The sequence below is a fragment of the Rhipicephalus sanguineus genome, chromosome 8, assembly GCF_013339695.2.
Source record: "Rhipicephalus sanguineus isolate Rsan-2018 chromosome 8, BIME_Rsan_1.4, whole genome shotgun sequence".
NCBI classification, from domain to species: domain Eukaryota; kingdom Metazoa; phylum Arthropoda; class Arachnida; order Ixodida; family Ixodidae; genus Rhipicephalus; species Rhipicephalus sanguineus.
This window is the reverse complement of record NC_051183.1, coordinates 149,283,463-149,294,956: the sequence shown is the minus strand read 5'-3', so window position 1 is coordinate 149,294,956 and position 11,494 is coordinate 149,283,463. Positions and strand designations below refer to the sequence as shown.

Below are 11,494 nucleotides of genomic sequence, written 5' to 3'. Positions count from 1 at the left end.
TAGTTCTTTTTTGTGTCTCTTTCTTGCAATCTCTTTCCTCTATGTTTTTTCTAACTCGATTCGCTTCGTTCCCTTTATTTTTCTCTCTCTCTTTCTTGCTCTGCATCTCTTTCTCTCTTTATTTGACTCTATCCCTTTCTCTCTTCCTCTGCTCCTTCTCTCATCTATTCAACGTATTGCATGCTACGCCGGACACATCGACGCAGCGGCAGAACATTCGCCGGGCGCGCGAGTCCGGTGAGCGAAGCAGAAGATGAAGAGGAGGACGAAAGAGCTTGCGCTGGGCGCTGTTTCTTGCACACGCCTTTAAGCCGAACCTCGAGTTTAAACAGTTCCGCTGTTAATACAGGCGAACATGCAGGAGGTATTACTATAAACACTGCAGAAATAAGACAAGTACTTCAACATATGTGCACTATAATAAGCAGTTTATTTCCAGGAGCGACACAGTGAGGACGTACAAATTGAGAATTTAAATTTGGAACTAATATTAAGTTTTTAGAAAACATTCCAGATTACTAAATTTATTGTCACAGAAAACAAAGCTGTTAGTATAAAAATATTTCATGCAACAACTCCAGGAAGGCTGTGAACTCTCGCAAGTGAGTCCGTTGTTATTGGTCCTGCTTCGCCAAACAGGGCATCGCTTCGCGAACGCAGATGTGGTTCAGCTCATCGGCCTTTTCCAATGGGGATCTCGACGCCGATGCCCACAGAGCCTTGCGGCCTGCCTTTGTACGTCTTGCCGTCGATGCGTGTCACACCGTGTGCAACTCCACCAGAGGCCACCACTCGTGTGCCGCCCCTGCTACGATACAGGTCGTACTGGCCGTGCACAGAACCACCCACATTGAAGTTGCGATGGTTGCGGCCTCCGCCAGACACCTCCACGTTAAAGCGGTGCTGTAAAAAGGCGTCATAAACAGTCTTCCTCCAACAGACAGGCAAAGAGATGGCACGTTTGGGCAGGGAACAGGCTATATAATTGGCCAGAACAATCTTGAAGACGAAAGCCAGATGTGTAAACTGTGACACAATGGTATATGCATGTTTACCGCACAAGAACAAAAAAAAGATAATCCAACTGCGGTGAAAAGGTTGGGGAAGAAAACAACACCATTAAAGCTGCAATTGTAAGCACTGGGTTAGACAACTTGGCGTTCTTAGTTGCGTTTTACAGTCTCGAAACCTTTCACGAGCATCATCTCGTCAACAGGGATCTGATGAGGCCACCTGAATTCCTAACATTTATCTGATGATTGTGGCAGTATTGAGGGAGGGCCCCTTAACGACGTGAGTTGCTATGGTGAAACAGTTCGTTACGATATAAATGTTTGCGGTGGCTGCTATTGCTATGAATGACAAAGAAATCAAGCTTTAGAAGAGACGCACTTTGACATTAAGGTAGAAAAACGCACTGCAGTACATCAAAATCAAGAGCATGTTGACAATAATTTTCCGTACCTCATTTTTACTTACGAATGAAAATTCTAATGACGTTTTTGGCAATGTTGTTTTAGGAGCAAATCAGTTTTCTGCGTAATGTGGTCTTCAATGCCATTATTGCAGTAATAGGTGATTTTTAACCAGGATTGTTGATGCAAATATGTGAAAATGTAAAATATTAGAATACTGCAATGACATTGAGGGACCTTTTGGCAGAAGCTCTGATCTTCAGTAACAGTGTAGTATCTGGGGACGGACGCAGTAACCATGCAAGACCAACGTAAAATCAATGGAATTATGCAGACACTGGTAGGAGTCTCAACGTACGCTATACGGTAATGCTTTAAAAGTTGGGTTCGCCGGCTACATTTAGCCGGTTGTGTATTTTTTCCTACTTTTGATGGATTAAAGGCATAAACATGCTTGAAAGTTTCAAGGTTAATGTTTCTATGTACTTCGGATGACAATATTTGTGTACCCTACACCCTAGGAAGCTCGAGTTCCTGTAAAGCTTGGAGTCCAAGGGTTCGTGAACCAGCACATTTTTTAAAGCGTAACTTCGAGTTGACATTCACTGCGTAGTAAGTACATATTTCCCATGTGTTTCATATGGAGCTCAGCGTATTCAGCGTATGGTAAAAGGATTACGTTGCAAACACATCTGTTATGAAAGTAGCCTTACAGTCATCGTAATCATCGTCGGCCTATATTATATTTTGTTGGAGAAAAAATCGCACCGAAAACGGCAAAAGGACAGGCAAGTGCACGGGACAGTCGCCAGTCCCGTGTGCCTCTCTGTCCGTGTGGTGTTTTGCGCTGCGATTTTTCCTTCAAGAAGCCATTAACCATCGAATTCAAGAAAACGTTATAAATTCCTAGAAGGGCTTAATTGTGCGTCCTTATCTGCGCGAAATTTTCATTGTCAGGCGGCGCTTCACTCTGACAACAAAAGTCAGCAAAACGACTTGCTCCCTTGCTACCCTTCGACGCGAACACCATCCCCCCCCTCCCCCCATTGCCCTCCACCCCTTTCTTGTTTTTCGCGGACTATTCATCTTTCCTTTTGACTCACCCAATTCGGCACGCCGGCTCCGCATTCTTTCCCACACCCAGCCCCGTTTTTGCAGTTGCCGTATCCTTCTGCTTTGTTAGGATTGGAGGAGAGGGCACGGAGCACATACCCACTCGCGCTAAGGAAAGCAGATGAAGCTCTGAAGAAGACAAGTGCGCCTGTGGAAACGTCGTCTCCTGCCCCCTGTTTACGAATTTTTCATGTATTCTGCATGTGATTCTTGCCCCACACGTGTTACCCTAAAATATGAAATTTAGAAAATACTCTTCAGCTGCACAAAGGCGAAGGTATTTCTGCATTCGTTATGATGTTAAGTGTGCCTAAATAGCCGTTTTTCAAGCACTACGCATTCCGTGAAGCGAAGCTCTCACAGAAGAGCAAAAAAAATCTGCCACTTACTCGTGGAGCAGGGGGTTGAAAGTTGAAGTTGAACCGTCTCCTCTGTAACAAGTGAAACAGAACACTGTCGGTACCTTTTCTTAAGTGTCTGACAGCACCCGCGGAGAAAATCGGCGGTGAAGACATACAATGTGAACAAAGTGATAGGTAGTAGTTATTTACACTTCGTTAGGAAATTCGGTGTTTTCCGTGTGAATGCAATGAGATGGTTATGAGGTAGCCCATGATGAAAGATGTATTAATTCCGATGAGATGTCTTTACTTATGTGTAAATCTAAGGGAATGAGCGTTTTCGCATTTTTTTCTTTTGTGGGAATTGGGTATAGCCGAGTTTGGGATCAAAGTTTCGCGTTTAATATGTCAGCGCCACACTGGGGTTTCTTGGCAACTTTGTCCAGTAATTTATGATTTTATTATGTGTGTATAGATTTAGAAACTACGCAAATTAGTCGAGACTTCTGCACATAGCAGTGCGCGAAAACGAGACAGACGAGTCCACAAGGAGCTGGGGCGTAGTTCACCTATCGATAGCGAGAGCCATTTTTTTACCCTAATAAAAGAAGCATCCTGCTTTCAAATATCTAAGCGTTGTCAGATTGAACAGAGATTCTTTTAAGAATGCACCGATTAGGTGAAGCAGCACTGGCATTTAGCGTTTTCGATATTTCGTTATTTATTCTCAAGACTGTGTGACGTATGTATTAGACACATCAGTGTACATGAAAGGAAGTCATCAGTGTTTCATGTGAATTACGCCTGTCGTGGTAACGTAAGCAGTGTTATACGAAACGGATCCCTTTTCCTTAATGCAGTGTACACGTAGTGTCTATTATCATCATGCTCGAATAATGAGATGATACTTACTTGAGCACTGGCAACAGCAAGAGCTGGAAGCAAAAAAATATAAATATTGTTAGCACAACCACAAGGAGTGGTCACAAAAATGTGAACAGTGCCTAGAACCTAATAATTGAACATGGCAATAACCTGTGAGAGCGAATAGCAGAGCGATGATCACAGCGCGAGTCATGGCAAGTAGCGAGGTTCTGTCCTGAAGCCCGAGGAACACAGAACGCGAATGCTCCTCCATCGGGGCCGGCTAGTTTATATAGGAGGCATGTGTGTCCATCATTCCCTCAGCGTTAGCTTTAGCCAGGGGCGTATCCGATGCCCTGGCAATCGTCTGCATATGTTCATCGCCGGAAAACCCGCCTTACACAGCCACATGAAAACAAAAAGTCCGAACGTCAACCCGGAAGAAGTTGTAGAAAAGCTCCTTAAAATGTATCCAATGTCAGCTGAGGAGAGGCCCAGCGGTCTGTTCGCACTCGTGCTAGGTTTTTCCCAATCCGTTTGCTCGAGGTAGATTTGCTCGACTTACCAGCTCTTCTGGACACCACTAGCTTTAGCTTTCTGGTTCGCAACGACCAGTGAGTTTCAAAGCGTGGTGCAAGTAAAAGTTGTCGTCGGGACTCGGGAGCCGTGCTGGAATGTTCTCTGCTTACGAGGTTTGTTGGGTGCGTGCACGTGTGTCCAGAGGGAATCCTATGTCGCAACGAGAGGGGCACGAACCGCCGACGCGCTTCCCCGCTTCGTGTTCGCACGTCGCTCATCGGCAACCGGAAGGGCGGTGTCGGTTACATCGTGATAAAGGGCACCCGTTAACCGTGGCAGTGGCGCTGGGGCGCTTGTAGGGGCAAGACCAGTGGGCTTGCTTGAAGCGACGTGAACAGTGCGTGAAAAAGACAAGGACGAGTAACCGACGAGGACTAGCGCTGACTTCCAACTGAAACCGCGAAAAGACATAAGGAAAAGCAACCGGAGTACGTCTAAGTTATTTGACCGGTTGAACTAAGGTAATCCATTTCTTTTTCAGTAAGAGCGATTGAAGGTTTGCTGATGCAATTGCCTTTAGCGATAGCTGCAGCTTCAATGATGATGCGCGTGCTACCGGACGATGCCTAGCTAAAATATGTGCGTTATCGAATGCTGGAGCACACCCGCATTGTCTTCAGTGGACTGCAAGAACACCTTCTGTCCCTCTGCGTACCTTTTGTTTATGCTCCTGCAAACGTACATAAAGACACCTGCCCGTGTGGCCGATATAAGTCTGTCCGCATGAAAGTGGTACGCAACGCACAACTACTAGAACAGTGAACGAATTTATACTTGTGGTTACTTTTGCATGAGCTTTCTTCCCGTTTTATATGGTTGGTCGTGACACTCAGCTCAGACAGCTTGTGCGGTGCCGAAAATAGGTCTGAGATACCCGCCTTCTCACCTATCTTTTTGAGCTTGTAAGAAATGGCATGTTTATACGGGATAATCCTCGTCGCTAGTCCTCGTCGGTTACTCGTCCTTGTGTGTTTCACGCGCTGTTCACGTCGCCATAGAATATCAACTAGCGCGGTCACACACCTTGCTTCAGTTCACTGCTTGAAGCATTTGATATGCACTAATGTGCCAGTTGCGCCACCCAGAGAAGCCCAAACAGTTCTGGTTCAGATTTTTTCGTTCGCCTGCAGACATGGTAATTTAGTTATGATTACAGCCAGAAACATGGGGCAAAACATTTTGCGGGGTGGGGGGGATGTGTTCAACCATACGTATGTCGTGCGTGCGTGTGTATGCGTGCGTGTATATATACACAAGGAAAATAGAAATTTTCAGGAAGTTTTCAAGCCCACTAACCCCCCCCCCCCCCCCATTCCTGGCTACGGCCCTGGTTACAGAATCTTAATTTTTTATATATTTACAATGGGAATCGTCCTCCGGTGAAATAATATCATGAGTACCTCTGACGTTCCTGCTAGCTCAACATACGTATACAATAGTATTGCGTCATTCGAAATCCGCTACAATGAGAAAGACGCAAGAATTAGGCGACCTTTTTGTGTTCTTACCATCGATGATTACCTTTCCAGATGTCTCGATGATGTAATTAGAGAAATAATTGGAAATAATTACACATGGTAGTACATTTTGCTTTTTGCTCAGTACAGAAAAGACGTTCGACCGCGTGTATGTGTTGAATCCGATAAACTTATGAGTTGAGGACTTTCTTGCCATTTGCATGAAGATAGATTTGGGAAAGTTATATGCCAGAAAAGTGAAAAAAATGCTCCCCTTTCTGAAGTGTGGACGAACTGAGTCATTGGCAGAAGTACGTAAATTATTCGTTCAGACCTGAACATCAGGAGAGCGTAAACCGATGGGGCTATGAAAGCGGCGATTGAGTTTGCTCGATGACGCTGTCGAAACAACTACTTCCCTTATTGACGCCTGATGGCGGCGCCGCTGTTTTGTATTTTGACAGCTCAGCTTCACTTATGCCGGTATTTGGATGGAATGCATTACACCGCAAACACTTGCACCTTCAGCGTTTTGTACGTCTGTCAAGACCTTGCTCACAGGACGATCATAGTGCCTTGCATGGTGGTCAATCGTTTTACCTACCTCGTTAGAAACGGCCCTCTAATTCACATACGACCCTAACGACTACATTGAGCTATATTTGAACAAACGCTCGTTCGTAACTGTAATCTTTGGCGGTAAGGGCGCGGTCGCTATGTCGGCGGACACTAGCAAACGGCTCGTAAACCCTTCACCGCTTCGTGCTATGTCCACTGATACGAGAAACTGCACGAAAACCACTTCTCTCCCTGGAGCGGTCGTATTCCCATACACCAGCGTTCTGTAGTTACGCGAGATCGGACCAAGAAGAGTTAGCAGCTAACCTTATTTCGTATAACATTACGACATGTTGCTATCGCATTCACTGCATGCTTAGCCCTTTCGGTGAAACACATTTTTTCCAAAATTCAAGGACAAAAGTTTCTCCTTACAATTTTTTCATTCTATGCCCTCCGCTCCCCCCCCCCCCCCCCCGCGTCACACTGCCCCGATCCAATGAAACCGACGCGATGAATTCGCCGCCGCCGGCGATTTTGGGACCGGCGCACAGGTCTACCGCAGATCGGGCCGCGAGCCAATAAATTACAGGTGGTGTTGCCTAAACATGTAATCGACAGCAAGGCGTTTTAAGTAGCAAATATATTAGCTTTGTTGGCGCATGCTTCGCTAACGATTATATTTTAACCTACGGTAATTTCTTGTAAAAAATGTGCTCACAGCGATAACAGTTGAGCGATGAACATTTGTTCGGCAGTGGAAGAATGTACCTATTTATTCTGCCAATACAGTGTGGATCAAGAGCGTTTCGTAGCAGATATTGTAGCAAGGAAGTAATCTTACAGCATGAGCTCTGTTTCGATAGGGAGCACAACAGCAGCAGAGGAGACAGACAATAGAACGTTTGCTTCACTTTCTTTTTAATGCGCTCTTTATTGCAGTTTAAATCATGCTCTAAAGTCAAATCCAATTGTGCACCCTTTTGAATATGTAGCACCTGTCTTCAGCATAGTAGCACCTCACCGCAGCAAGACAAATACAGGAAAAAAAGCCAAACTTACTACATTTCTTGTAAATACACTAACCTAGATAAAAACTATACCCAAGCGCGGGCACCACGTGTACTTTTACAAGTACGTATAAGCAGCCGAAGGAAGAAAAAATCCACTGCTATTTTTTCTTTATTGGGGTTTAATTAATTACTCATAACTATATTTGTAACTGGACAAGTACTCACCTAATTGTCAAAATGTCAATGAGGCGTATGTAGGCATGTTCAAAGGACATCTAACTGCGCAATTTTTAGCAACCTACAAACCACGTGCTCATTTTTTTCCGGCTGAAAAAGAAAGCCCCCTAAATATGAAAAATAACACGCGACTACGCTACCACCCGCAAAGGAAACCAGCGCTTTCAAATAAGCTTACTGCAAACAACCGCTTCGCCTGTTTTCCGTTGCGAGAGACAGCGTTCCGCATTTCGGCAAGGGTGCAGGTCGGGCGCCAACGATATGCGTGCAATTTCGTTGGGACTCATTCCGTTCGATAGTACAACGCAATCATCCATATCTCACGACCGACTGTTCTCATTGATAACGCGACAGGTGTTCTGATTACAGCCTGAATCTGCAAAACCCAGCGGTGCGTTTCTTAGGCCGGGGTGTGGCATATAGGGCGATGCATTTTTTTTTATTCCTGCATGTTTTCCTTGATACTTTCTACGTCATGGGAGCCTGTCTGAGGGCGCTGGTTCCCGACGCGTGCAACAGTCTAGTCACGTGTCACTTTTGATATTTCGCTGGCATTCTTGATCAACCAGAAAAAATCAGCGCGCAATTAGCACGTTGAAAGTAGCGCATTTAGATCCCATTTCAACATGCCTATATACGCCTCATTGACGTTTTGACAATTAGGTGAGTACTTGTCGAGTTACAAACATCATTATGACTAATTAATGAAACCTCATTAACGAAAAAATAGCAGTGGCTACTCCAGTGTGCTAGGAACAATATGCAGTAGGTTTGCTTCGCGTAACGCCACTCCTCGTTTTTTAAATCGTGCTGCGTGATAGCTGGCACACCATGTATGTGGTCTATAAGTTTTTTGTGCCATAGTTTATAGTTTATTTATTCACATGCTGTTGTGCAAGAACCGAATTATCAAGAGATTCCGGCTTTAAGCAAGCCATGCGCTGTTGCATCACATATCCTACCGCGCTAAAGTTTCTTGCTCTGCGTCCGTATAATGAACCGCGGTTCCGTGTTCCGTATTCCGTTTTGGCCGCCATTAGCGCCCCGTGATTGGTCGTTTCACCTGTCACTCAAGTGACGTGTCGGAAGCCCAAATTTTGGTGACGTCAAAATGACGAGTACGCGCTCATTATGCTAAAATATACGGAATCGGTTCCGTCGAAGCGCGGAACAGCCAGCGAGTGGCCCCGTTTCGACGGAATAGCAAACATGGCGGCTTTTTCGTGTTGTTGGCGGCGGTCGCTCGCCGGCTCGGCAGCGCCGTGTGCGCCCGACGACGCGCTCGACATGCCAGTCGATGAAAGAGTTCGCCGTCACCTTCACCCGAAGAAAGGAAGGTGCGGCGGTTGTGCTGGTTGTGCGACGAAGTGGCCGAGGAAGGCGACCGACTGCGCTGTCGGTGCAGCCTGTGGGTGTTGTGCGGCATTCGGTTTTTCGCGAGTGGCAGCCTTCAAGCCTCGTTTGGAAGCGAGGATACTATTGTCATCATGCAAGCTGCGGTGAGCAGACTGTGTGCGATGTTGTGGCGGAGGTAATCGTGCACGCCGGGATCCGTAACAAGTGGGTTCACTTGCCGTGGACGCCAGATGAAAAGGGGGCCTTGAATGTTTCCTACGGCTGCCGGCGTCATCGGATGCGTGGACGGCAGCGTTGCCGTCATCATTGCACCGAAGGGCGACCATCACAAGGCGGCATTTTATCCCCGCAAGGGACGTTATGCCCACATCGTCATGCTAGTAAGTATCGGTCTTCCCATCTTTTCGAGCGCATGTCCGCGTAGCGAAATGTGGCTCACAGTGGTTCACGCTTTCGTCAGATCTGCGACGAAGACATCGGAATCCTGCCGTGAACCACTGCGTCTGGGGTCAGACTACGACGCCCACGTCTGGTGGACAACGCGGCTGCGTGAGCGTGTCGAAGGGGCCCGGATTGCCGCGGCCGTACCTTCTGGCCTCTAGGTGAGCAGAACAAAAAGTTGGGATATTCACAGTTTGAGCTAGCGGAATATTTGCTCGCGCTATGGTTAATGCCCTGTTTGATTAGCTACAGGTACTGATGGTAACTGTGACAACTGACAGGATGTCGCTCGCTGCATGTGTGTCATCTTGCAGCTATCGGTTATCCGCTCCAAAATATCGACAAATGACTCACATTGTCATGACAGCCCATTTGTAGTAGTCATGCTTCTCGTAGTACGGGTAAGTCAGACTGGTGAAGTGTAGCATTAGATCATGTAGATGATTCTATCATTGCTCTCTTTGTGTGGCTCAGCCTTGTGGATCTCTTACATTGAAGTAGTATTTACAACACACCACTTGTATTTGTGCAGGTGACAGAGGCTACAAACCAGGACCATGGCTCCTGACACCTCTCCGAGGCTGTCCTCTCAGAAACGGTGTTAAAAAGGCAAGTGCTACACTGCACATGCTGCAATGCAGTCTGTAATGAAGCGTTGTGCTGGGCTATTGAAGAGCTGCGTTCAGCAGTGCAGTTGTACCCTCCATTAAGAATCAGAATGTGCATCTCACATTGCTGCAGCATGTGCAGTGTTGCACTTGCCTTTGCATTGCAGAAGGTGACAGAAATGTTCATGATTTCAGCGATGATTACAATAGTGAGCATGGCAGTGTTGTCAGAGATGACCCCCAACCACTACTTAGACAAGGAAGGTCATCACGCTCCTCATGTATTCCTGGACAAGCTGTCCGCAGTGGTAATCCGCTATTTGGCTAACTGCACCACTGACAACCGCACTAGGCAAGTGTCATTTCAGTGAGAAACATGTGCGTAAGAAGTAACAATAATATATCGGGTTTTCCGTGCCAAAACCATGATACAATTCTGAGCCACACTGCAGTGGAGGACTGAATTTATCTTGACCACCTGTGGCTCTTTAACGTGAATCTCAATGTAAGTACAGCAGTGATCCTGCACGTTACCCTCATGGAGATGTGTTCGCTGTCAGCAGGAACCGACCCATGCGCTGAATGAAGCTTAGCAGCGCAACTTCTTACCTGCTAAGATGATACCTAACAAGTAGAAGAAAGCGTTTCGAAGTTACATTTCTTGGTAATAATAAATCGCTACTGGCTTTCATCATATGCTCAATGACCAGGTCTTTCGCAGAACTTGACTACACGTGACTGGGTCATTTTTAAATGGTGGTAGATAGGAACTTTTCATTTAGCAACTGTCAATATAACGCACTGTACTCGGCAGCTGAGTGCTATAACCAATTCTCTGGAAAGCAAGGGTTTGTTATTGTTTTTGTTACTGCTGACCGTCCTCTAATCACAAACACTGTGACCGTTATCTGTTCTATGACTGGGAGTGCACACCAAGTCTTTGTCTCCTCACTTCCTGTATAACAACACAGGGCTTGCCTTTTGCTTCACGCACAACTTGTGGGCACTGTGCTCTTTTGTTGCACATCCACCACACTGTTCCTTTTGAAAGGGCCAACTAATGCTGAAACAGATCGTCTGGCATTTCAAGTACCTTTTTCTCATTCAGAAGTGTGCTCATTTGTGAATGAAGAAGTAATGTGAAAGAATATGTAAGCAGTCTCCTCAAGACAGAACCTTGTAAAAAAAAAAGAATTTATTCGTGTTCACACCAATGCAAAGACGGCACATACTTTCTGTAAATAAACGTACATTGTGAAACTGTAGTGTCATGTTTTTAAAGCATTACTGACATCTTTACATGCACAAGTTACAAGAAACATCATGCTGAAGGAAGCGCAGTGTGACATCGTACTGCATGGGTAATTAATGACTACTATAATGCAAATATAGATAACATCAGCGTGCCTTCGTACTATGGACATATTACGTTGCTAAAAGCGTTATATGCGTTTCAAGGAGCACCTTTGTGGTCGCGTGTGGCAGGGACCAATACTGTAACCAATGTCTGCG

The 11,494-nt window shown here is 45.9% G+C and overlaps 1 protein-coding gene across 1 annotated transcript; it reads right to left on the bottom strand.

Moving 5' to 3' along the window:
* Positions 1-416: 416 nt before the first annotated feature.
* LOC119403001 (uncharacterized) lies at positions 417-3,050 on the bottom strand. The gene is made up of 2 exons (XM_037669982.2): positions 2,918-3,050; positions 417-903 (listed from the first exon to the last, which is right to left on the bottom strand). Exons 1-2 carry the CDS (start codon positions 3,041-3,043, stop codon positions 673-675), a joined length of 357 nt encoding a protein of 118 aa, XP_037525910.2. The 5' UTR covers positions 3,044-3,050; the 3' UTR covers positions 417-672.
* Between the last annotated feature and the right edge of the window lie 8,444 nt (positions 3,051-11,494).